The sequence below is a fragment of the Gossypium raimondii genome, chromosome 4 (assembly GCF_025698545.1).
Source record: "Gossypium raimondii isolate GPD5lz chromosome 4, ASM2569854v1, whole genome shotgun sequence".
NCBI lineage: Eukaryota > Viridiplantae > Streptophyta > Magnoliopsida > Malvales > Malvaceae > Gossypium > Gossypium raimondii.
Window position 1 is genome coordinate 2,242,170 of NC_068568.1, and position 27,764 is coordinate 2,269,933.

The 27,764-nt window shown below is 34.6% G+C and overlaps 4 protein-coding genes across 9 annotated transcripts; 2 read left to right on the forward strand and 2 right to left on the reverse strand.

The window, feature by feature from the left end:
• Positions 1 to 377: 377 nt before the first annotated feature.
• Positions 378 to 1,461, forward strand: LOC105779144 (isovalerate--CoA ligase AAE2). The gene is made up of 2 exons (XM_052629877.1): positions 378 to 491; positions 646 to 1,461. Exons 1-2 carry the CDS (start codon positions 378 to 380, stop codon positions 1,459 to 1,461), a joined length of 930 nt encoding a protein of 309 aa, XP_052485837.1.
• A 10,647-nt stretch (positions 1,462 to 12,108) lies between these two features.
• LOC105780342 (probable flavin-containing monooxygenase 1) lies at positions 12,109 to 15,895 on the forward strand. The gene is made up of 5 exons (XM_012604615.2): positions 12,109 to 12,546; positions 13,424 to 13,661; positions 14,231 to 14,406; positions 14,517 to 14,875; positions 15,349 to 15,895. The coding sequence occupies exons 1-5, from the start codon at positions 12,109 to 12,111 to the stop codon at positions 15,689 to 15,691; spliced, it is 1,554 nt and encodes a 517-aa protein (XP_012460069.2). The 3' UTR covers positions 15,692 to 15,895.
• Positions 14,148 to 21,235, reverse strand: LOC105780340 (protein DETOXIFICATION 45, chloroplastic). 6 transcript variants are annotated; one of them, XM_012604611.2, is made up of 16 exons: positions 21,020 to 21,227; positions 20,297 to 20,689; positions 19,750 to 19,874; positions 19,153 to 19,296; positions 18,866 to 19,023; positions 18,601 to 18,736; positions 17,784 to 17,880; positions 17,593 to 17,693; positions 17,264 to 17,427; positions 16,945 to 17,016; positions 16,726 to 16,842; positions 16,526 to 16,621; positions 16,311 to 16,432; positions 16,105 to 16,157; positions 15,421 to 15,472; positions 14,148 to 14,410 (listed from the first exon to the last, which is right to left on the reverse strand). In XM_012604611.2, exons 2-15 carry the CDS (start codon positions 20,653 to 20,655, stop codon positions 15,468 to 15,470), a joined length of 1,749 nt encoding a protein of 582 aa, XP_012460065.1. In that variant the 5' UTR covers positions 20,656 to 20,689; positions 21,020 to 21,227; the 3' UTR covers positions 14,148 to 14,410; positions 15,421 to 15,467. The 6 variants fall into 6 exon arrangements, with proteins under 6 accessions (XP_012460065.1, XP_012460067.1, XP_012460064.1 ...); XM_012604613.2 differs by lacking the exon at positions 14,148 to 14,410 and adding an exon at positions 14,522 to 14,775; XM_012604610.2 differs by lacking the exon at positions 14,148 to 14,410 and adding an exon at positions 14,522 to 14,885.
• A 1,409-nt stretch (positions 21,236 to 22,644) lies between these two features.
• Positions 22,645 to 27,407, reverse strand: LOC105780570 (glycerol-3-phosphate acyltransferase 9). The gene is made up of 12 exons (XM_012604967.2): positions 27,213 to 27,407; positions 27,042 to 27,099; positions 26,070 to 26,188; positions 25,804 to 25,903; positions 25,443 to 25,538; positions 25,191 to 25,287; positions 24,422 to 24,509; positions 24,247 to 24,343; positions 24,080 to 24,165; positions 23,847 to 23,966; positions 23,637 to 23,735; positions 22,645 to 22,931 (listed from the first exon to the last, which is right to left on the reverse strand). Exons 1-12 carry the CDS (start codon positions 27,332 to 27,334, stop codon positions 22,877 to 22,879), a joined length of 1,137 nt encoding a protein of 378 aa, XP_012460421.1. The 5' UTR covers positions 27,335 to 27,407; the 3' UTR covers positions 22,645 to 22,876.
• Positions 27,408 to 27,764: the final 357 nt, after the last annotated feature.

The following is a 27,764-nucleotide window of genomic DNA, read 5'->3' on the forward strand; positions in this document are numbered from 1 at the left end:
CATTGACAACAATATTAATATCAATCGAGCCAAAACTCTATAAAAAAAATCCAAAATTTAATACATAATAACTCCATTAACATTCATTTGTCATTTAAGAAATAAAAAAACAAGTACAATGTTCCTCCTATTAGAATCCATATTTGGTAACTTTAACATCAGAAACAATTAATGAAAAAGCATAAAATCTCACACAAAAATGTTTATTTTAGGAATATAAAATCCACACCTTTCTAAGTTGATATCAACCATAATTAATACTATGAAATCCATCCCCCAAAACACACACACACACACATATATATATATATCGAACAAATTATTCATTAACATCGATAAGTGTATTAGTTATAGATTAAGAAGAAAGATTGGGAAATATGGAGCACTTGGTTCAATGCTCAGCCAACCATACACCGCTCACTCCCATAAGCTTTTTGGAAAGAGCTTCCATGGTGTATGGTGATAAGAGTCTAGTTTCAAATGGCGAAATTGTAAGCTCTAGTTTCAAGTTTTTCTTTTACTTTTTCCAACATTTTTTTGTCAATTTATATATAAAATTCTTGTATTAGTCTTTTCATGAGGGACTAAATCCAAAAAAATACATAGTACAAGGATCTATCACAAAATTTTACTTTTTTTAAACAGGTTGCAGCATTGGGTCCGAACATCCCAGAGATATACGAGCTTCACTTTGCTGTTCCAATGGCGGGCGCTGTCTTTTCGCCATTGAACATACACCAGGATTCAACTGCATTAGCTGCACAATTCAAACTACTTGAAGCTAAAGTCATATTCATCGATTATCAGTTCCTCAATCTCGTCATTGAAGCCTTCGAGATCCTTGTCAAAACATGCACCGATTTCGAGTTTCCTCTCGTCGTTTTAATGTTAGAGACCGATCCCGATGCTAAAACAGCCGCCGACGATCATCAGTTTTTGGGTTACAAAACTTATGATTCGCTTCTCAACGTGGAAAACAATTCTGGGTTTGAGATTTTAAGGCCAAAGGGTGAATTTGATCCGATTTCCATTGTGTTTACTTCAGGCACGACGGGGGAACCAAAAGGGGTGGTTCATAGTCATAGAGGAGCTTACTTTACAACCCTAGCTGAAATCATTATTAATGAAATGAAAGCCATGCCGATTTATTTATGGACAGTCCCGATGTACCACTGTAATGGGTGGTGTTTCACTTGGTCAACCGCCGCACTCGGTGGCACTAACATTTGCCTTAGAACATATGACTCCAAGTTCATATTCGACGCCATTGTTGAATATAACGTCACCAACCTAGGTGGTGCAACACCCGTTCTTAGCTTAATCGCTAATGCGAACCAGAACCCACTTCCGTTCAAAGTTAATATAATGACCGGCGGTGCTCCACCGCCGCCACAGGTGGTTTTAAAGATCGAAGAGCTTGGGTTATTCTTACTCACTCGTATGGGATGTCGGAAATGTTAGGACCTGGGACTGTGTATCCTTGGTGGCCTGAATACGGCTCTTTTTCCCTTCAACAACAAGCCAAAACCAAAGCTCTTCATGGTTTGAACCATATGTTAATGGCAGCTGTTGATGTTAAAGATCCGGTGACAATGGAAAGTGTTCCATTTGATGGGTTCACTTTAGGTAAAGTGATGTTTAGAGGCAACACCGTGACGAAAGGGTATTATAAGGAACCAGAGAAGACCGAAGTGGCGTTCATGGGTGGTTGGTTTCATACCGGCGATATTGCTGTGAGACATCCCGATGGGAGCATTGAAGTTAAGGATCGGAAACTTGACTTGATTGTTTCTGGGGGGAAGAAGATAAGTACGGTGGATGTCGAGGCGGTGCTGTTTAACCATCCGGCAGTTTTCGAGGCCGGAGTTGTGGGGAAGCCGGATAAGGTGGTGGGAGAGACTGTTTGTGCTTTTGTGAGGCTTAAGGAAGGGTGCGATGACACCCGCTCTAATGACATTATCGAGTATTGCCGTGAAAAGCTGCCGGATATATGGTGCCGGAAACTGTGGTGTTTGATGAGCTGCCATTCACTTCGACGGGGAAGCTGAAGAAGGCTGTTCTGAGGGAAAGAGCTAAGGCCCTTGTTTGAAGGACGAAATGCATGCAAGCATGGACAAAATTAGTCAATGCCTTTTATCTATATCAAGCTTAATTATCAGCAAATTAGGAAGAATAAAATAAATAAAAAACTTTATTATGGACCATTTTACCAATAAAGGCCAATTTCCAGCTTTATTTACGGAAATGGGTCAATTTTTTCATTATTTACGGGAAAGGACCGAAAAATGTAAAACGTGTCCACGTAAAAGCATTTCTGGGTGAAATTTCAACAAAATGCGTTCTTGGGGGAGCAATTTTGCCATATCAGCACAAAACACGCCCTCGTGGATGCGATTTGCTAATGTGGCAAAATCGCTCCCCCAGGAACGCAATTTAGCCCGTGTTTTTCAAAGGTTAGGGCTTTTTGCATGTTTAGTCCCTAAAGTTTTTTGGTTTAGGGTTTTTAGGATTTAGGGTTAAGGTTTTGTTAAAATAATTTATGGTTTAGGGTTTAAGGAATAAATTAAGGTTTAAGGTTTTTTAAAAAAATAATTAAATTAGGTTTTTGGGTTTAGGGTTTAAATTAATTAAATTAAGGTTTAGGGTTTTTAAGAAAATTAATTAAATTATGGTTTAGTTTTTTCTTAAATAATTTTGTGTTTAGGTTTAGGGTTTAGGGAAAATTATATTGATAATAAGGATTTTGTTTTTTTTTTCTACAGTAGTTCTTGAAAAAATAATTTTAAGAAGATGATTCTGAAAAGATAATGCCAAAACCACTTCAAGCAAGATGCACTGTCAGCAAAATTACTAAAAAAAACTCCCACGTGGACGCTCTTTTTCTACAGTAGTTCCTAAAAAATAATTCTGAAAAGACGGTTCCGAGCAAATAGTGTCAAAAACTCTTCAAGCAGGATGCACTGTCAGCAAAAACACTGAAAAAAGCCCCTACATGGACGCTCTTTTTCTATAGTAGTTCTTGAAAAAATAATTTTAAGAAGACGGTTCTGAACAAATGGTGACGCTTCAAGCAGGATGCACTGTCAGTAAAATTGATGAAAAAAGCTCCCACGTGGACGCTCTTTTTCTACAATAGTTCCTGTTTGGCTTTAGGCTATAAATGAGCCAAATTTCATTCTCAGGTTGCATAAGTTACAGCAAGAAAAATTAAAGAGGCTAAGCATAATAGAAATTGAAGATGAGTGAACGTATTAGTGCTGTTATTTATTATGATGGTGAGGTCTATGACACCGAAAGCGGTATTGTTTTTTTATCGGAGAATACAACGCGACCGTTTTTAACCAGAACATAGATTTGACAGAACTTCGTAAAAGAATTAGGAGTAAAATCTTTGGAACAACGCCAATGAGTGTTTCGTCTATCAAGTATCAATTTTGTGCTTCGGTTGATCCCGTGACATATGACTCATTTGATATCAAAGCTGGTCGTAGCTTGGAGGCGATGGTGCAGACTCATCCGCTAGTGGATCACTCTATCTTGAGTTATATGTATAATTTTCATCGCCAAATGAAGCATTTGCGACTTCAACATCTATTGCTACTCGAGAGGAATACATGGCCCCTACCTAACACTCCGTTAGTGGGATGCAGAACACAGAAGTATCCGTGTTTGGTGGAAGTATGGAATACACAACTCCTGCACGACACTCGATTAGCAGATGGGACATGCACATCGGTTGGTCGATGTTCGATGCTGGAAATACATGTTGGGGAATGACATCTTCTAGTAGTTGGCAATCCACATCTGATTGAGGATATTATGAAGGGACCTCATACGTTGCAGATGATGGGGGGTTGGATGATGAGTCCGATGTGGAGGTTAGGAAAAAGACAAGCTTCTGGGAGATAAAAAAGTATAAGGGTCCACATACATGTGTTACCGATACAGTATCATTAGGTGTTTAGGGTTTTTGAATAATTTTATTATTACTTGATGTTGTATTATTTAACGTACTTCGTTGACAGGTGTTTCACAAGATCATCCTAAGATAGATTCAGATATGATAGCTAGCTTAATACTACTGACGGTAAAGGCAGATTCCAAGACTTCTGTGTCGATCTTAATTGTCAATATTTGTAGCTAATTGAGGTAAACGCCCTCTTACCGTAAGGCTTGGATAACTAAGTAGAAGGCGTTGGAAAATATGCATAGTGGGTGGAACGCTTCATATAATGAGGTGTGACAGTGGTGTCAGGTGCTGGAGAGGTACGTCCCAGGGTGCATAACAGATCTTGAAACGGCACCTGCGTACTACAACAACTGATTGTTCTGTGGATGCCAAGTGTTCAAGCATCTGTTCTAGAGCTTTAAGCAATGTTGGGACTCATCTGTGTACTGCAAGCCATTAGTACAAATTGACGGTACCTTTATGTATGGTAGATATACCCATCGGCTATTGCTAGCTGTGGCATAGGATGGAGGTGGGAGAATCCTTCCAATTGCGTTTGCAATAACACCGGGAGAGTCAGGTGATGACTGAGATTTCTTTCTTTCTAGGTTAAGAAGGCATGTCTGCCTCCAACTTGATATCTGCGTTATATCGAATCGAGGTACTAGAATACTATGGGATCGCACACATTATCGGTATTGTCTAATACACGTTGCGTCCAGCTACTACAGGTAATATCAATCTACCACTGAACGACGGGCAAGTGACCAACATGAGTATTTAATCTCTATTAATATAATTTCGTTTGTAATATTCAATTTATTCTGAATGGAAAAATGGTATGTAATTTTCGCTATCAACTTATATTGGCAGGGTACGAGATCAAAAAGGACCGTTTTCATGAGATGTTGGCGATTTTGTGTTCAATTAACGAATAAGGCGCAAACTACCTCTATAACATACCTTTCGAATAGCGGATTTAGCGGCACTATTTCCAAAGCGAGCAGCAAGTTATAAAGGTCAAATGCAAGGAGGATGCCATGTATGGTACCGGAATGTATAGAAAGAAATTAACAAGGCGAAGGTGCGGGCCAACACCATGCACACAGTGTGTCACAATCGCGACAACCTATGGTTTTATGTGACTGAGTTTGACAGACCAAACCAATGTATTATCAGTGGACAATATCGCGTACACTTGAGAAATAGAACTTGCGACTGTGGGACGTTTGACGCACTTCATTATCCATGCACTCATGCAATTGCAGCTTGTCAGAATATCCATTTTGATCTATGAGATATGTCAACAAAATGTACAAAATAGAATACATGTACAATGTATGTAAACACGTATTCCCATCGGTCCCAGATAAACGTAAGTGGCTGTCTGTATCGCTTGCTCTATTTAAGTTATTACCGGATAGAGAATTATGTCGCAAACCAAAAGGTCGACCTTGCTCGAGTAGAATACGTAATAATATATATATTCGGGAAAGAACGAACCAATAGAAGTTGTGCGGATGGTGTAGAAACCCAAGTCATACAATTCGATCATGTTCAAATCGAAACAATTGATAACTGCTGTAATGAAACTATGTTGCATTATTTCTATTGCCTTATTCAAAAGAACTTAAATTTTATTAAAAATATAAAAATAATTTACTATTAAAATATTAAAAACAATTTTTATTTTATTAAATGAAACAATAAAAAAATAATTTGTACAAATATATTAAAAAATTAATGTATGTGCTGGTCGAAATCAGTGCCACATGGGGGTTGTCGACGATTGTGCACTGGATTCCTCCTTAATTTAGTTTTCGGTGGGGATTTTGGTTGCTCCGGCGATGGTTGTGGTTGCTCCGGCAGGGATTGTGGTTGTGGGTGTTAGGAGGATGACCCACATTGATAAAATAAATAATACGGAGGTGTTTGCATCACCCAGGACAAAAGTGTTTGAATCCCATAAGGCGATAGAGATTGGTAATGAGATGAGCTCCCCGACGATGCCTCATGCGATACCTTCTGCAAAGGCGGCCTATATAGCATCGGTTGAGTCGGAGTCATTAAGAAAGAAGATGCACCGGGCCATGCATTCAAACTTGGCATAGGACTGGGAAAAGGAAACAATAAGGGCTAGGATACATATAAGGGCTAGGATACGCACCTGGCATAATTTGAAGAGGCTGTGGTGTGGGTGTCGTCGATTAAGGTGTTGGGGCTGGTGATTGTGTGGGCGCTGTCGATGGGCCGGTGCTGTCATCCCTTCTCCTTAGATTTAAAAGCCCCGTTGTTTATTTTCGACATGAATTTACTGACGTCTCTGCTCTTCCGACAACAAATATAGCTTAGCATGGATCCTAAACCATGAAATGTAATCCAGCGCGTATGCTAACTCTGGAACGATGATCGATTCGTGAGTAGGTATATGATCATACCTATTTTCCCAAATTTTGATATATTCCAACTAGAATACCGGCCAATTCGTTCGATTACCGTAAGTCAATTTTGTGCTCATCATCAAGCACCTCAAGTGCCACGAAAATTAATTGTCGGAACCCTAATTGTCGTAACACTTTATACGTCTGGTGATCTCGATGATAGCATAGTTGACCAATAGAACCTTAACATGCTAAATATTCAGATTTTGAAAGAATTCATTCAAAATTACTGCCCGAATTTTCGGATCCTCGTATGGTGTCCATTGAAACTATATGAACGTGATAAAAATATTAGTTATATACATAATACTAAATACTAAATACTAAATATGAAACAACTATTTTATGTATATATATATTATTTAATACTTACTTGCGTTTCTGACCGTTAGTCTAATAGAAGTCGTATATCTTCAAGAGCGGTAGGAATTTCAACATAACTCGTCGAATGGTTCCACCTAATTAAAAAAAAATTTAGCATACAATTATATTTTAAATCTATGTAATAATTATAAAATCTAATATAAAATTTACCTCGTTATGAGTGGGAATGTTTACGGATGGTTCACTCAAGGACGTAAAAATGAAAAGCAAAACCGAGCCCATGACTGTAGTAGTGATAGGCAACTTCTGATTTTGGTTTTATTTGGTGGCGCCACCTGCACATCTCTCGGTATAATGTTGCCAACACGGCAGATCCCCAACTAAATTCGCCAGCTACTCTAAAATCAACCAGTTTCAATAGTCACCTCAGATGTACGAGGTTTTGTGACAAGTCAGGCATCAGATAACCTCCAATCATTTCAAAGATGTATGCGCGAGCATATCGTATTCTTTCTACTTCAGTCGAATCATTTCTCGGCTTCGGGAATGTGTCTCATAACCAGCCCATCTCGATCCGACTTCTGTAAATATTATCTAGAATCACACCCAAAAGATCATAGCATACGACTTCCCAATCAACAAATTGAATGACTTGGTGAGTGCAGACCCATCCACCGACAATCCCAATTGTAATTGCACGTCCTCCAAAGTGACGATACACTCTCCGCATGAAAGATGAAATGTATATGTCTCGGGTCTCCACCTCTCTATTAACGCGCTGATACATTTCGGGTCAAACTTGTACTGTCGGCCTATAGTGGCCACATGCCAAAAACCCGCTTCCCTCAAATAATTTTCTATCAACGGTGATGGAGGACCAGACATATTATGAATATAATATTGTAACACCCGATCTACAGACTGCTATAAAAAATTATAAAACAAAAATTAGTTAAAATTACATAAATGAAAAAAAATATTAAATAATATTCAAAAATTAAAATTCACCCTTACCATTTTCATTTTTCGACGGAGATATGTTTATGATTGAAACGAATTAATTCCCTGGCCATTGCTAACACGATCAAATATTTTTAAAACTATAAAAAAATATTAATTTAGAAAAAAAATTAAAGGAGATAATTAACTAAAGAGAGCTTTGAGAAATTTAGGGAGAAATTTAAGAGCTTTTTTGGAGAATTTTGAAGAAATATTGTGTCAAAAAAATAAGAGGGATTTTTATATTTTTTTCTTTGACAGTTGGATCCCCCAATGGTAAAAAAAATAGCCGTTGAGAAAAAAACACGGGCTAAATCGCCTCTTCGTGGGAGCGATTTTGCCATTCCAGCAAATCACATCCACAATGGCGCGTTTTGTGCTGACATGGCAAAATCGCTCCCCTAGGGATGCATTTTGCTGAAATTTCACCAAAAAAGCTCCTACGTGGACGCGTTTTGCATTTTTTGGCCCTTTCCTGTAAATAATGAAAAATTTTGCCCATTTCCGGAAATAAAGTTGGAAATGGGCCTTTATTGGTAAAATGATCTTTATTATGTTTTAATAAAAATAAGTCTTGGTATTAGTCATATATTTTATAAATCCATAATTAGATTAGAAAACAATATTTAAAATAATTTTATATTAATATATATATATTCTCTAATTAAATTTAATTATTAAGTTGAATTGGATTTATATATATATTTTAATTTATCCAAGGTTGAAGTCCTTTTAATGGGAGTCGGGTTGTATTTTGCCTCCTTTACTTAGAAAATAGACAAATTAATCATCGTACGTTAGATCAAAGAGTAAATTGATCATTCGTTAAAATTTTCATCTATTTCTATTATTTGAAATTAGTACTTGTACATTAGCATAAGATACATATGGCGTCATTATTTGGTTATTCCGTCAATTACGATAGTTTTAATAGTACGAATGAATGAAATTTTTAACAAAAAAGACCTATTTGATCTTTAATTTAACTCACAGTGACTAATTTGTCCATTTTTAAATAAATGGGCAAAATATAATTTAACTCCTAGTACAAGGACTTCCTTTATATTTTACCTATCATCACCATATGCAATAAGCATCATTATAAGGGATCCATGTTAAGTTCTATCTCCATTATGGGACTAAAGGACTTCAAGACATATACTAAAACTTTACCCAATCTTTCATAGAGCTCTCCAAACTCGTAAAAATCTCACTCTCAATACCACTACAGTGTGAATCATTTGTAATCTCCACCAAATCCTATATCAGTAAAAGGTGTTTATGAGTTAGATTGAGTTGAGTTTGGATTAAATTTATATAGACATTAAAATCATACAAATTTAGTTTAGTTTGACGTGACTTAAAATATGAATATTAAGTTTTACTTAAATCCGATAATATGTGTAAATATTTAACTTAAGCTTCCCTATATTATTTTTTCCTAATAGTTGTGTTTAATTTTATATAATTTTCATTTATTGAATTTTCAAATTTATATAACTTAATATATTTGTTAATATTACTGCCACGTAAGACATCCAAGTTGACATTTAAAATCCATTTGAACTGCTACGTAGGAATACCGTTAGGGAGATAACGAAGCTTAATGGTAAAGTGACCACTTCGTAACAAAATGATAATGTAAGTGACTAAAACGTAACATTTCAAACATAAGTGATTAAAATGTAATCTGAGAAAAATAAAAGTAACTATTTTTTTAGTTTACCTTATAGAGTATTATAAACTTAAAAATAGGTCGGGCCGGGCTGGGCTTGGGCCTTGAATATTCAAGCTTGAGCCCAACCCATATTTTTAAGGAGAGACGCAGGTTAAAACTTTAAAGACAACATCGTTAGAAAAGACAACCACGAATCCTAAACATGAATCGCAAAAATGTCATGGCAGACCATAAATTTCTAGATAATATTTTATTTCATAACTCATTACCTTTATATTTTATTCTATAAACATTTTGATCGTGCAATTCAAAGTTTGAAGAAGAAGAAGAAAATGCTGGAAGTTCCAGCTTGGTTACAGCATGATAATTGAGATCCCATTATCGAGGAGATTTTATTTTTTAAAAAAAATTAAAAAGATAATACATTTGATTATGGCCAGCCATGAGTCAAATTATTTTTGAAATATTTTTTCATTATAAAATTTTAAAATGGACAATTATTGAAGATTAAAATAATGTTTCATATCAATTTTATAGTATTTTATATAAAAAATTAACCACGATTTATTAAATCTATTTAGATGATTACAAATCCTTGACAGCTAGTACATTTATTTCATTATAAATTTAAACCACAAGTCAAAGCAACTGTTTATTCTATTCTCAAAAAAAAATTGTGTATACCATGAATTAGACTTAGGGTGAGTTTGGATGGACGGTGCGTTTACCTACGGTTAATGTAAAAATAGCGGTGCCGGTGAGATTAGATACTGTAGCGATACTGTAGCGTGAGACAAAAAGTAAGTTAAACGCACCGTACTGCACCTAATCGCACATCCAAACCCGCCCTTAGTCATGTCACACCTGGGGAGTTAGGTATAGTTTTAAATATTATATACATATAAAATATATATAATTAAAGATTGAGAAAAAAAATATTTATGAGCTCAATTAGATTATTATTTGACTTTTTATAGTTTATTTAGTTAAGTAACTTATAAGTTTCGTTAAAAAAAAGTTAAACTATTAAAATAATCGCTTTTGTTTATTTCAGGTTACGTTTTAGTCAGTTACGTTATCACGTTATAACATTTTAGTCACTGAGCCGTTAATTTTCGTTAATGGTGTAACGGTAACCTAACATGGCACGTTAAGTCATCGTTTCAAACGAAAATTTTAGATTAAATGCTACAATCGGTCCCTATACTTTTTTCGTTCTGAACAATTTATTTATTTTTCTTTTATATTCTTTTAACTTTACTCTTTTTTTTTGTCTTTATTTTCTATTCTCTTCTACTTTTTCCTCTCTTTTTCATTTCTTTTAACATTGTTTTTCCCTGTTTTCTATTTGTTAATACTAGTCCCACTTGAAATGTGGGCTTAAAATTTTATTAAAGCCCGTCTATATTTGCAAAAGACACACCCAAGCTCATTTTAGGCTCATCCATATTATTTTTAAATTTTTTAAAGAATATTTATATTATATTATTTTAATTTTTAATACTTTTACATGTTTTTTACTTATTGAAATTTTTTATTTAATTATCTCAACATTATTTTAATGTTTACATTAGAGTAGTATTATATTTAGTATACAATTATGTGTTATAAATTGCATAATATATAAAAATAACATAATATAAAGTATTATAAACTTAAAACGGGTCGGGTCGGGCTGAAGCTTTGAATGTTCAAACCCGAGTCCAGCCTATATTTTAAACGGGCTTAATTTTTTTTACTAAACCTTCCCAATTTTGAGCGGGCTTTTGGACCAAGATGAGTAACTCGACCTATGAACAAGTCTAGTTGAAATAATAAATTTGAGATGGTGAAAACTATGATGTTGTGGGTTTAAATCAAATCGCGCCTATGTATTTTTTTACATTTTATATAAAAATATAAAAATACACAAATATCTTTAACAATATTTGTTGTTTTATAAAAATAATAGGTTTTAATAATTTTACAATTGAGTTAGGACCAGATTGATGGGTGATACTAACTCAATTAAGATCTTAAATAAATAAACTAAATTATGTCACACCCACGATGCGGATGAAAGAGGACACTTTATGTAAAGAAATTTTTTAAGATTTATTCAATGACAAGTATAGATGGACTGGTGAATAATTTGTATTTAAATCTTATTAAGTACAAGTTTAAAGTTAGAATACATGATTTTTAATTGTTTTATTTAAAGATTGTATAAAAGTATAAAATGACAAAAGTACCATCATACTCATATTATATTATCGTTTAGAAAATTTATATATATATATATATATATATATATATCTTTTTTCAACTAAATTAGTACTTGATTATGGTGGCGGCGAAGCTAGGTGGCTGGCAATGGTCCGACCCCGCTAAAATGAAAAAAAATTTCATTTAGGCCTTTTATAATTTATAAAATTTTAAATTAGTAATGGTAATATTGCACTTTAACCCTCCAAAAAATGATAAAAATCTGATTTAATCCTTTAAAAATTATAAAGATATAAACTATTAAAATGGTGAATTATATTTTTACTATCGTCAAAATATACAATTTAATTCCGCTCAAAAAGATTTTCTGACTCCACTGCTACTCGATTAAGTTGTGACACTAACTCAATCAGAAATTTTATAATAAGAATAACTTATAAACTACTCTTATAGAATAGATCTCTATATATAGAGGCAAAACACACGAGAACATATATCAACTAAAGATAGCAATGGACAGAAAGGTGGCCATTATTGGAGCTGGCATAAGTGGCCTTCTTGCTTGCAAATACACATTGTCAAAGGGTTTTCATCCAATAGTTTTTGAGTCCCAAAGCACTGTGGGAGGTGTTTGGACCAAAACCGTGGAGACCACAAAGCTCCAAACACCTAAACCAGTTTATCAATTCTCCGATTTCCCATGGCCGGAGTCGGTCTCGGAAGATTTTCCGGACGGACAGAAGGTATTTGATTATGTTAATGGGTATGCAAAGCATTTTGATTTGGTTAAGCACATCAAATTCAATACCAAAGTTGTTGGTATTGAATTTGAAGGTCCTAATGATGAAGAGATCCAAGCTTGGAGTTTATGGGGTTGTAATGGTGAGCCTTTTGGGTCTAAAGGGAAATGGAAGGTTGTTGTTGAAGATTTGGTAACTCTTTCCACTGAGGTATGTGTGAGATTTTGCTTGTGGTAGTTTAATTTGAAGTAATTTGATTTTTATTTTTTATTTTTGCAATAATCTTTATATCAGTCACATTGGGTCAGATTAAATTTAGAGTTGAGTCAGGTTGAATGTCTAAATAGAAAATAAGCTCTCCAAGTATTGTTTTCCCCTTTTATAAGATTTGAACTTAAGACTCAATGACGGAACGTCATAAAAGCCAAAGAGAGTCTTGTCACTCTAAAATTTTGAAAAGTTTTTGTTAATTTATTTAAAATTTTAATTAGCTCCTAAATTTTTTAAAAATTTTAATTAGCTCCTAAATTTTTTAAAAATTTTAATTAGACCTCCAATTTTTTGAAAATTCTCACTAAGCTTTCCAAAATTTTAGAAGATTTTAATTAGATCCTCCATAATTTTAAAAATTTTAATTAGGTCTTCCAAAACCTTTAATAGCAATGTTTGGCCATGGCTAAGACTTTGTTTAAAGGGTAATAAACTCTTTACCACTCAATCCAATATATAGTCTCTACATGTTTATAATAGCAATAATTAATCCATTAACTATTTCTAATTAAATGCCAACGTAGATTTAATCTTTAAAACAATCTTTCTCATACCGAAACAATTTTCATGCCAGTCGAAAAACTTTCATATTAGCATCATTTTAGTACGAGTAATTAAGATTATTAACTATTTAAACTAACTAATGATACTATAAGATTAAACAAATCAAACTGTATCAAAAACACAGATTAAACTCAAAATTTGAGAGACCAAAACCATAATTTTACCTTTATTCTTATGATCAACTGTAACTCACGGCCTTAAAAAATGGTATCCCATCTGTTTGAATAAAAAGCAGAATGAAATTTTATTGCAGATTTACAATGTGGACTTTGTAATCGTTTGTGTGGGGAGATTCAGTGGTTTGCCAAACATCCCAGAATTTCCCCCGAAAAAAGGCCCGGAAGCATTTGATGGTAAGGTAATACATTCAATGGAATATGCAGCCATGGATCATAAACAGGCTGCTGAATTCGTCAAAGGCAAACGAGTCATTGTTGTTGGGTTTCAAAAATCTGCACTCGACATTGCAGTGGAGTGTTCTGCTGCTAATGGTAAACATAATTTTAATTAACTGTTGGAAATTCATGCTTCTTTCTGGCATGAAACCATGGAAATGTTTTGCTAGTTATGTTAACCGGAACAGACCTGAGTGTAGGCATTTATCTAATCAATTGAGTATATCAGTTGTTTTTAAATCGGATGAATCTAAAATGAGTTAAAATTGAGTATTAAAATTTTTGAATATTTTAGGTTTGATCTATTTTGAGGTTCGATCATTTGGGTTTTTGAAGTAGGCTATATTTGGTTTTTTATTCATATTTAGGTTATTGAGTTTGAATCTTTTAACACTCTCATGACACTATATCTGTGTCATATATAAGACTCATATTGCATGTACTTATCCGTATCCGTGGATTTGGGGGCAATGATAAAACATATTGCAATCTCAAAAGGATTCAAGTTCAAACCTTTGAGATGACATTGAAAATGACAACCACGAACCCCGAACATAGACCATAAAACGGACATCAAGAATATAAAGAAAAAAATCATATGCAAATAAAATTTCTAACCATATTCAATGCCAATAAATTTCTTTTCAATATCAATGGATTTGCAGGAAAGGAAGATCCATGCACAGTTTTATACAGGACAGCTCACTGGAATGTCCCTGACTATCTTCCATGGGGATTTTCACTTGCACACATGTACCTTAGCCGTTTCTCCGAGCTTATGGTTCATAAGCCCGGTGAAGGGCTTCTCCTTTCCCTCTTAGCCACAATTCTCACACCGCTGGTACCTACATGTCCATATCCGTCACTCACAGTTTTTAACCAAATAACAATACCACTTCATTTTAGTTTCATATTTCTTTTTTCTGATTTCTTTTAATTCTTATTTGACAGAGATATGCATATTCAAAATTTGTTGAAAGTGATATTAAAAAGAAGCTTCGTTTGGAAAAACATGGGATGGTCCCAACACATAGCTTCCTCAAAGAAATCAGCTCATGTTTGATCTCAACTGTCCCTGAAAAATTCTATGACAAGGTTGAAAATGGAGAAATCAAATTGAAAAAGGCCCCAAGTTTTAGTTTCTGCAACAATGGCGTTTTGGTCGAAGGCGAGACTTCACCGATAGAAGCGGACCTTGTCATCTTGGCCACTGGATTCAAGGGTGAAAAAAAGCTCAAACACATTTTTATGTCTCAAACCTTCCAAGACTACATTACTGGATCCCCTGATGCAGCCCTTCCACTCTACAGGTCAGTTTATCTACAATAAACACGATATGACTTGACAATTTGGTGAGTCAGGTTGGTTTTCAGTCTAAGATTGAATCAATTCAGGTTTCAAAAATTTCGAGTCATTTCAGTTATGGGTTTGGGTCAATTTAGGGTTCAGATCATATGGGTTTTGAGGCTGAGGTTTTTTGACTTGGATCATTATAGGTTCAAATCACTTCTAGTTCGGGACATTTTGGTTTCATGTTGTTTCAGTTTGAGTCAGTTTGGGTTTGGGTCAACCAAACTGGATAATTTCAGGTTGTTGATTTTTTTTAGTCAAATCAGGTTTGGTTGGGTTCGAGTTGATCAGGTTAGAATTTCAGGTTTGGGTCAGAATTGATGGGCCTACACAATATAAAATGCGGAACCCTTTAAACACGGTCAAATAACACAAACACAACACGAGATGCACAGATTTTCTAGATATAAATGGAGTGGGATTGTTTGAGCAGGGAATGCATTCAACCAAGGATACCACAATTAGCAGTAATCGGATTCTCAGAGAGTATTTCAAATATATTTACCTCGGAGATGAGATGTAGATGGGTAGCAGAGCTTCTTGACGGCACGTTCAAGCTGCCAAGCATTAAAGACATGGAAAAAAATATAAAAGAATGGGATGAATACTTGAAACAATACTCGGGTGGATACTATCGTAGAAAGTGCATTGGTGCTTTGCATATATGGTACAATGATCAACTGTGCAAAGATATGGCATGGAAACCAAGGAGAAAGAAAGGGTTTTTTGCAGAACTTTTTGAACCTTATGGCCCCATGGATTATGTCTCTAATTAAACTGGTTCTTACCTTTGCATTGTACACAATCCAAATTCATCATCTTTATTGTGTGGTTTGTCCCTTATTTTCAATAAATGGGTTTCGGGTTAGCTACAAGATACTCAAACCATGTATGAAGGAAGCACAATGTAAGAATGTTGGGGTCTCTTATTGTGTGCAATAATAAGAAAAAGAAATATCAATACAATTTATTTTGCATTATATCTTATACATTTTAGCTTGAAAATACTTAGTTGGAAAGACTAAAGTCGGCAAAATGTTCAGATTTTGTATTTTCATATCGTATCCAAAATTATCCAGTTTAAAAGACTAGCTTTTTTCCATTTATGCATCAGCAAAAGCAGAACAAAAGCAGTTCAAACAATGACAACCTTAGAACATTGGTTTCTATGAACATACACTAAACCCACCTCTCTCCAAGTCACTGTGAAGGAACCACCAAGGCCCGGTTTTTGATAGTGTTCTGTGAAAACAAACAAATAAACAAAGATGCATAAATATTAAAGAATACACTGGTACAAAAATTTGAAATTGGCAATGCTCCTTAAGTCTTTGGATTGAGCTTGGAGAAATGAACATAACTCATGACATACAAATTTGTGTTTGAAAATTTTACCTGACAAATCCTGCTGTCATTCGCAGAGCCATAAAGAGAGTTAGGCCCAACCAAACCCCTTGAAGACCGAGAACTTTTGGAGCAAAGAGCAAAAATGCAGAAGAGATGGCACTCAATAACATCTGGAGATTACATAAAGTATATGTTAGAAGAGGCAACATGTTCATTTTTATATCTAAAATTAAGGACACAAAAATTTCCAATAGGCATCTTACCATAGAACAAGCTGCATAAGGGAAGTCCGAGACACCGTAATGAAGACCATCAAATATAAATGCTAAAGCATTTATAGGTTGACTAGCACTAACGAACTATAATAATTTTTAGAAGAAACCGTTATAATTATCCAAGGACACCATAAATGTAGAAGCAAAAGAAAGGAGGAGCTTACTGGATGTTGGTTTTGAATACTTACCAGCACTCCAGTTTTAAGAATTCCCAGAACCTCAGCATCTTGGGTAAACAAGGGGACCAAATAACCAAAGGATACACCTAGGATTGCAGCCAACAAAACACCTGTGACAAACCCTATCTGTAAAGCCATGCGCATCAAGTTAGTGACTGGTATATCAAAAGCCAGATATCAATATAATGATAGGTGATGACAATTTTAGGAACATCCAGTAATGCTTGCCTTCAATACAAAGTTTGCAATTTCCTTCACAGTCTCTAGTTCGCCTTCAGATAGGTAACTTGCAATCAATGCCTAAAAACAAAGAATGTTAGAAAGAAGGGCAGCCTTATTCCTCATGATTCTAGGCCAGCTTAGAATGTCTTCACATGCAAAATAACAGTTTACAGTCTGTATGAGCACGTGTTTGTAACTATTACCAAGGAGCTGAATTTTAGGGGATCTAGTTTGCCATCTATTTATGCTCTCTCTCTCTGATCTCAATGATTGTTTTGGTTAAATTATAATAACTTAAAGAGAGCCTCCAAGGAGAATTATGTACCTGAGCAGATGTTGCAAGTGCATCTGTTAGAAGAGATACAGCCAGCCATACTTGCATGCATATCTGATGCGCAGCCATAGGCAGTGAACCCTGACGAGCAGCCATAGAAGTCCCCAGTGTCATTGTTATTAGCACTGAAAGAGTTCGTCCGATAAGAAAGCCACCTGTAAAAACCATTTTCTGTAAGAAAAAATGTCATAAAAATCTATATCCATCCAAGAACATAAATGTCTAGACATCAGAACATAAATGGAAGGCTAAATCCATAATAACAAAATTGTTCTCCACATAACACAACCTTTTTTCTCGAAGCTAGTAAAAAAAATTACCAGATTTTATGTAGCTACCAAATTGCAATGCCCCCATCTTTGGGGGCAGTAATACAACTTTCTTGTTTAAATACCTAATCATCAGAAAGGCAACAATGTACCTGGTACAAGAAAATGCTGTAGTGTAATTTCCATGGAAACAAATCATTTAAGGGAAGAAGGAAATTAATTCCTGAAGCAGACATGCTTACTGAGATAAAACAGTGGAGAGAGCTGCCCCCGTCACACCCATTCGAAGGCCATACATAAATAAGGGGAAAAACAATATGGATGATAAATTACCAACACCTGCATTTGAAACAACCACATTAATTAGTCAAGTAAAGAAGAGAGATATTGAAAAAGTGAACCTAACACATTAACCATTAATTACTGGAAAACAGAAGTAATAAAGAACTTCTACGTGCTCTATAGATATCAAACTCCGCCCTTCTTTTATACCACTAATAGCGCTTCAATCTCCACAGTAAGCTGATACATTTTTTTGCCCCCTGGGGGGGGTGCCCCCTGGGGGGGGGGGGGAAGCCATTCCATGATGCATATTCAAGATTGGGCCAACCAGAATAGTTAAATACACAAGAGACATAGACCGTAACCAGTTTAAAATAATATAGACCAGAAGTGGTTTTATTCCAAGGGATAAAAGAGTAGTTGCAAATGAATGCATGTTAGGTTCTGATCTACTCCTTCCAACAACACCTAGAGAATGAAAAAAGAACCAAAAAAAGGAAGAAAAGGGCTAATTTAAAAAACTATTACACCTATAGTTTTGCATCCTCGCGTCAGGTTTGTAGATCATCACTTAAAATGTAAATGAATTTTAGTTACTGATTATTGAAGGACTATGCAGAAGCTTGCTATCAAAATTTCATTCTGCAGCTAAATGGTAAACAAAGCTTGTACACATAAATTACAATCCATGCATTCTATGGTATCCATTCAACAAAATGTGGACACAAACATAGATCATTCCGTGCACCACCCTTCAATGTCAAACAAAATACTTACCTAAACAAAAAACAGGAGTCTGTGTATCTTTGAACCCACGGAAAATTCCTTGAAGAGCCAAAGAGACTACCACAGCAGGAGCCCCAAGAGCTCTAAGTGAAAGAAATTGTTTTGCCGGAACATGCATATCTGATGTCTGTTAAGAGGAGGAAAACCAGAAAAGAAGCTTCCACATCAACAACTAGCAGTATTTCAACAAAGCAGGAGCAGGAGAAGGATGACTAAAAGATAAAGCAAAATAAATTTAAAATAAACCTAAACTTACTGAGGGTACTCCCATCAACTTAAGAAATAATCCAGAGCCAAGAGATAATGCCAATGCCTCAAAGATTCCAATCAAAATTGCCAGAAGTAAAGCAGTAGACACTGAGGATAATTGCTTTCTTTCAGCTACCCCATCGAGAGCCTTACCATTAGTACTCCCTAGAAAATGAGAATTCAAATAGTCAAAGATCAAGTCAAAATTTTCAATCATCTACATAAGTCTGGTGCCATAAGCTAGAGACAAGATTAACCAAAACCAGCATGCGACATCTATCACCAAAAATTCACCTGCTGACAAATTTTCAATTGCATTCCTTGAGATGTCTTCAGCAACAAAGGAAGTTGCAACGCTAAAGAGAGGAATATTGAACAACTTCGATACTACATTAAATATTGAAACAGAAACACCTGCAGAAGCCAATGCCACAGAACCTGCCCAAACAACAGAACAAATATCATAATAAATATATAAACCATTGATTTCAAAATTTTGAAGCCTGAAATTTTGTACTTTAGAAGCAGGTTCTATCAATTTTCAAAATTCCAATTACTTGAAACCACATTAAATCAGCATAAGCATACAAATTTATTTATTTGGAAATTGGAATTTGGTAACAAAATTAATTTTTGACGGAGCAGTGTGTTGCAATTTGCAGCACAGATAAGAGTAATACACCCGTGGTTATAGAGAAGCATATCCTTCAGAGAACTGTAACTGTATTAAAAGATTAACAAAGAAATCACAACAAAAGAAACTCCAACTAAATTTTTAGTCTATTACCAAAGAATGAACATTGTTAGCATCAAATAATCAAACAAAGGAAAATAGAATTATTTTTAGCAAGTAAAGCAATGGAAGAAATTAAAATTAAAACTAGCTCATACTCAATCTTCCAATGTATGCTGTCTCCATCAGTTGTGCAAAGGGATCAATAGCTTGTCCAGCAATCGCAGGCAGAGAAAGCATAATAAGTTCCCTCTTGACATCCACAGACTTCACTTTCACCTCACTGCATATGGAAATTTTAAAGTTCATATTAGCACATAACAATTGGTAAAATGGAAGCCCAATTGTAAAGAACGAGGCAGAGGATGAAGCAATTACAGAGCATCGTGGTATTCAAACTATTTTTTAATTTAATAATATGACATAATGAATGATACATTATTTTACAAAGTCAACTACGTCTTTTCTTCTATTGCTTAAAGTTCTATTTTACCATTCTGCTATAGATGGAAGAAAACATTGTATTACAGAAATCAATCACTCCAATTTTCATAGTCATTACACAAACCAACCCACATCAAAACTACATAGCATCTAAAGAAAGAACAGGTATACATATAAGTCTGTATGTATATAGATAGATACCATACAACTTTAATAACAAATAACTATGAAATAACTAAACAATAGGTCATAAAATCTTACCGGACATTAACACTTCCAGTTGAACTTGATCTTAACAGGGCAGCATCATCTTTTTCATTCAACGTGAGTGTCTCCTTGACATCTTCCACGCCGAAATCAGAGCTTAACTGATTTCGAAACACCGGAAAACGGGGATTCCTATGTGCCACTAATGGTGACAACAATGAATTCCTATGTGCTGCAGATAGGTGGCAGCTTCGCACACCATCTATGTAGCCTAATTCCTTCCTAAATTTACATATTTCGGATTGGTTTAATAAAGAATTAGAACCCGTAGACCTATTTATCTTGTTCCATTCCCTCTTTCTATTTGTCAATCCACTAGAAATTGTAGGAACTTTCAAACTTGTCAGTGTCATTGCCCGGAATTATCAGTTTTAGAGCCTATCCAATCTGAAAATTACATTGAAAAAATTAGATAATTATTTCAAAACAAAATTTCAGCTAAGCAACATACGAGTAAGTTACAAAAACAATCAAATTTGATGAAATAACACAAACATATAAAATTTAAAGAATTAAACAAATTTTTTAACTAAAAAAAATGAAGCAAAACAGAGGAAACCGCGAAAAATAACTGAATTTTACAATATATTTTCGTCATGCAATTACGAAAAATCAAGCTTCTTTACTAAGACAACAGACATCTGCCTAGAGATATTTTCTGTTTGGTTGTCGAGAAAAAGGAGGCAAACGAGTAATTAAGTAAGAAAAAAAAATTACCTTTCTTGAAGAGCTGAATGAGTACCGAGTAGCGAATTGAGAAAGTTAAAGTTTTTTTTTTTCTAAGTTGTTAAAACCAAAGGGGAAAAAATAAAATAATAATAATAATAATAATAATAATAATTAAGCGGTTTACCGTATCATCGCCATTGATAAACTACGGAAAGGTAGTTTCAAAGTTTCAACAAAAAACAAAGAGTAATTAATTAACACTTGGGAACTTCAAACTGAGAAGCCGAATCCGATACCCGTACTATGGGCGTGGATTTTAATCTATGGATTATTGGGCTTTCTTGGCCCATAATATTTGCACCCTCTAGCTTACAAGTAGGGTGGTTAAACTTTAGTTAAAACCAATATTTTTAGAATCGGACCGGTGATCGAACCGGTAAGACTATTGGTTTATTAGTTTGATCGGTTCGATTAGTTTAATCGATTTGATTAAAAATTCGAAACAATAAAAATGGTTCAACCAATTTTTTAGCCGATTCAATCGGTCTGTATTGATTCATTATCCAATTGATTCAATATCATTTTTTGAACCGATGCGGACCAATTCAAATATCATTAATTAAAACCAATGTTTCAAAAACTAGATTGGTGATTCAAACCAACCAAACTATTTATTTTTTATTCAATTAATTCAATCATCAGTCCAATAATAATTGAAAAATAAAAATTTATATATCGATCCAACTTATTGAACTATAGATTTTTTTTTCTTAGTTCACAGTTTCAAGCAACCCACTCAAAGTTCAGTTCATCTCTTTGTCCGAACCAATATTCCCAATCAAAATAATTTAATCGACCAGACCAATTCAATTCCAACAATATTGATTAAGATCAAATTTCTCAATTGAACAACCCTACTTAGAAATATCCAAGGATAACTCCACCATAGGTTCTCAAACTATGGTTCAAATACTAAATTGATCCCAAAACTTTAAATTGACATCAATTCCGAAATTGATTCATGAACAATTCCACTCTCGCCCTTATAAAAAAATGAAAGTATCAATATTACCCTTTTAAATTTTATTGATATTGTATTTTCATAACTCCTAAGACTAGAACTTCTTAAAATTTGAGTTTTATACCATAGCTTTGAAAACTTCCAATGCAATTAACTTCATTGTATTTCTTATCTGTTAATTCCTTTTTTTAATGAAACAATTACATTTTATTTTGAAAATTTTTAGATATTGTTTAGTGTTAGAATTTGATCACTTACTGCATGAAAGTTCTCCCTCTATTAAAAGTCAACTTTTAAATTTTTCACTCGATTGGCATAGACATAATTGATAATGTAGGAGGTTATGAGTTTGAATACGTTGAAACGCATTATCCTCCTATTTATTGATTGGGAACCAAAACTTATAATAAAAGAGGTATAAGGTCAAGTTTTTAGTGTTGAGTTATGCAAAGCTATCATTACCTAAAACATTACTCAAATTTTATAATAAAATCACACAAATTATTACAAGATTAGTAATGTTTAATGCAGTTATACAAAACATTACCTAATTGAAATTATTTTCCATAAAAAATCCAATAAAAAAGATAATAAAGAGATTTTAATTATCCCAAAAAGAAATCATCAAAATCTAATAATGACACTATTCAAATATAAATATCAGTGTGTGTCATATTATTAGTTATGGTGTTCATACAAATAACATCAAAACAGCAAAATTTTTAGTAACTTTGATTAATCAATCATCGATTTAACTGTGCCATTGAAAATTTTAAAAAACAAAAAATAGCCACAACAACAATACCAAGGACCAACCAGATGTTTAAAAACAAAAGATCAGAAGCTATCCTTACATGAACTGAACAAAATGTACATTGGTGCCATCATTTTTCTTCCAGTTCCAGTCCCCGAAGAACAGATTCGGCAAAACTTTGTTGTCTGCAAAGTGCAAAAATGAACTCATTTAGACTACTATTCGTGGTTCGGCAAACCCGAAACAATTCGGTTTGACCACAAAAGGTCAACAACCTGAACTCAAACTAATAGGAACCTGAAATAACACAAACAAGTAGCTTGTAATGATCCAAACTTGAAGTGTCTAGAACTCGCGATACCTTTACTCAATAAAACTGAATGAATGCAAAAAGACCTGAACCCGAAATGGCTTGAAACCAAAGCAACCCAAACTTGAAATGGCAAGAAACTGAAAATGACCCTAGCCCAAAACTGACCTGAACCAAAATTACTTCAAAATCTTAAAACACAAATTGACCCGATTGATCAGACCAAAAACTAACCCTATAGTCAACTAATGACTAATTTCCCCACGTTTATCAATTAAGGGCAACCACAGATCAACAATATTTCAATTTGATCTTACAATACACGAAATTTACGCAAAAATGATGTCCTAGCTTGAATAAGTCAGGACTAGAAGATCCTGTCATAAGGGAGGTTACCAGGGTCAAGGAACCGAGCTGCAAGAATTCGGATAAATTATATAGGTGGTGATTTGTTAAAGCGTTGGACAAATAAGCTACTGAGAATGAGCTCACGGTTGCAGTTATCATTTAAGGAGTCAAAAGATACCGGATGCTATGACAACCGGAAAAACGGGATGAATTAGAAGAGGTTTGTTCTTACTTTCGCTCTCTATGCTTAGGGCTCGGGCGAGAATACTTCAAATATCCGTCCCATGGAACCTTTTTAAGACCTGCTCGAACAGAGATTATGTCTCTGATCCTGTATAGAAAATATCAACTGAATCAAAGCTATTGCTTCTCTAAGGAAGGCTTAAAAGGCATTAACTGAAGACCTTAATTACCGGTTTCAAAAATAAAGAACAGTACTTACCTCTCTGCAAACTCGATGGGTGTTTCTCCAGGCCTTAGATTTTGGGGCTCTAGGTACCAAACATCGCAAACAACAGCCCAGGATGTCATAAGCTGCAATAAATGCATTGTAAAGGACTGCCTGTGGGAAATGGAACTTTGGTAAGACATCACGGGTATCACAAACCACAAAATAAAGCATTAATAATGATAAAATATACAAGACACGGGAAGACTCAGGGATCGATAACTTACTTCCGGCTATTCCAAAAGGCATCAACAAAAATTTTATTGTACTTTATTGCAATCGGGCAAACAGTGCAACCAAGTTCGAATGCACCCTAACCAAGAAGTTAAAAAAAGTGAGAAGTATAAGAAAGAAACAACTTAAGCAGCTCTCCCAAAACTCTTAACAGCTATACCTTCTTGAACATAACGCTGTATTGATTGTTTACACACGTCCCTTCGGGAAATATGAGAAGAGGGTTATTGTCAGCTCCCTGACTATGCTCCCTTAACCTGAAATTAGGAAATTTATACAATCATGAGATGGAAAACATATAGATAAAGCATTTTCCCCACTCTAATTGTACTTACTTCCTTGTTACAATTTCACGATCTTTGGCCTCTGAACGGTTAAACCAAATACACCCTACACTCTCTAAAATAGTGCTCTGTAGCAGTCCTAAATGTAGAAAGAAGTCAAATAGTTATTTCATTCATTCAATATACACAAGGTATATAGGAACCTAATTATCACTCCTGCAATATCAAAATATACTTTTAAAGAAAGCAACAACAGTGGAGCCCCGAAATTGTGTTCTTTCAACTTGAAAAGATGATAAGTGACAACTTTTAAAGCATAACTATAAATTGTTCCACTTAAGTTATTCAACAAAACTACTGTTCATAATAGGTGTCATGAAAACTAAGAATCAAGGATATGCATTTCTCTGCCACTAACATTTGGAAAAAGTGCCTACTGTGAATAAGACCACAATTATCATGATAAAGTAAAGGTGTACTACGATATCTCTAAGAAATCTTGAAGCTCGTATCAAACATAACATCAGAAAAGAGAGATATTTTCCAAAACACAAAGCTATAGCTATATATTTCACAATATGGATTTCTATATGAAAACATAAAAAGGAATTCTATAATGTCAATAGTATAATATAAATAAGTTGGTTAACAGGTTGACACTGGCGAGTTTCAAAACCTTGCATGCAACCAAATGAAACAAAAATAGTCCAAGCATTCTAAGAAAAGCATGCAATATAAGTAATCAGATAATTGAAAACCCCCTACAATATTAAAATACATAAACATCATTCTTAAGTACGTCATTTTAACTACTACTTACCAACCCATCCAGGGTGCTTCTGCATAATGACAGCAAATGCAGTCATCTGTTCTAATATGATGAAATCAATCATAGAAGTATGATTGGCCACAAACACCTGTTCAATCCATGGAAGAACGCTCAGATATATTTCAGTTTGTAGAGACAGGTGGCATCGAAGGAGCACTAAAGAACCAGAAAGAATCTTTATGAAATTAAAATAAAAACGAAAATCTTTGTGATACAAATTGCAGAAAGAAGAGTCAGCTAAACCTGCTTGGGCCGCATGCTAGGCCGTGGTCCATGGTACTTAACAACTCCAGTCCAGGACGCAACAAAGAAGCTGCAGATTAGCTCCACCAACGCCCTCTGAAAAGAAAATATGATGAACTAAGTTTAGGCATAATCATTTAGATGGAAAATGCACTAGAATATAGGTAAGGAACAAGCTTGCTAGAAAAGTATAGGAAATCCCCTAAGAGAGCATGATACAATTTGCCAGTTTAGAACTTTAAACCTTTTCTTCCCTCGCAAGTAAGGTATATAAACCCACTACCACACAAAGATACACATATACCTAGACAAAAGAGAGAAAAATGAGCTGCACAAACTAGAAATAAGTAAAAGTTCGCACCTCCATCTTTTTCCGCAAGTTATCGTTCCCTTTGAGAAGAAAGTGCACAGGAATGAAGCATGACAGAAATATTATCCATCCTATTGTTAAAACTAAAGCCCTGCAGATTGAACAGCATAACCGAAACTCAGAACCAAAGCAAGCATTTCAACATACCATACAGTATCTAACCTACCTCTAAAACAGACATAAGCAAAGTTCATTCAAACAAACACCATCATGCATTAAACAATTCAATGTTACTTTTGGAAAGTAGAATGGCTAACCTCATAGGGAACAAAATCAAGTACCGAAATACCACACCACAACACCAGAGAGGAAACAGATACACATTCCAGTTCCACGGTTCCGGGGGATTCGACTTAAAACACCGTGTGAAAGAATCCTGCTCGTCAAGTGCACAGCTACAATCAGTTAAATATTGAAAAACTTTCACTAGATACTTCAACTCAAGCTCAAAACTTTAGGGTAAAAAAGAACGCACCAATCATGTTTCTTTTATAAAAAAATCAATAGATAATTCAAATTAGTATATACAAAAAATAGATCAATAAAAACATATAAATCCTCATAATCCACAGACCAGCAATATACTAACACTTCCTAGGGCTCTCACTCCAGCATCATGCCCATAAACCAGTATTATCCTCGTTAGATGCCCATTGGCTCCTCAAGGCTTTGTCAGCCCCAAGATATACCTCCTCATGCTCAAACCCAGGACCTCCCATATATGAGTTCTTTTCGCAACACTCATACCATTTGGTCTAGCTAAAAACATCATTTTATTTCACAACCCGCCAAGCAGCAAGGTAGTACCACTTCCTAGGCCAAGTCCTATCCGTAGGCCAGTATTATCCTCTTTGTATACCTCATGAACTCTTTGCAACACTGGGTACATTTGGTCTTATAATGGAAGGTCATAACTCATGAGTTCAAACATGGGAGGCACATCTTCACCAACACATTTACCATTTGGTCTTATAACAAAAGGTCCTGAACTCCAACACGGGAGCCTTGACAAGCTGTTAAGCATCCAAAGAGGACAACAGCGGCTTATGGGCATGACATGGCTCAGGGTAGTGTTAGTATCTAGCCAGAGGATAAACACAATAAATTATTGTGTTTTTGGGTTTTTTTGCTAACATTAAGCCATTGGCATTTGCTTTCATCAAATATTTTCCAAAGAAAACATGCAGGAATCTTACAACGAATTAGCGATTCAGAGAAAGAGAGCTTACATCAACAATAGCACCAGCAGCTTCAGTTAAAGCGGGAGAAATATCAAGCAAATCCCGCCTAAAAAACCCATTTTCAAAATTAATCATAATCAATAAACTAATCAAATTAACTAATTTTTAAGCCAAATTGAAAAAAAAAGGAAATAAATAAGAGGGGAAATGAAAAATTACAGGCGAAGCTTGCCATGTGGTTCTTGAATGGAAGATCCAGAAGGGAGATAATCTTCGATGTTGGGTCGATCCAAATCCAATTCGGAACTCGATGATTTCAACTTCCCTTCACTACTGTTCATCCTTCTTCAATGTTGGGTCCGATTTCCTTTGGCTATTAGTTGATTTTCAGCTTCCCTTCACCGTGCTTTCGGTTTTTTCCCTTTCTTTATACCGATAAATCAAAAATAGCTTTTTTGTTAAATTCTGATTTCAGACCTTGAACTTTGATAAATTTTGAGATTTAGTCTATAAACTTGAAATTTTAAAATTTAAACCCTCTTACCTTTCCGATTTTATAATTGTAGTTCAATCACTAAAATTATTAATATTTTCATTCAAAATTGATTGATATGATATATTGATTAGGTTGTTTTATGTTATGTGATTTATGATCGATAAAAAATTGTTAAATTTTTTTATAAAAAAGTATTAAAAATGTTAATGATTGAGTTATTATTTTAAATTGAAAAATAAAACAATTGAATTTTTAAAATATTTTAGTATACAAAC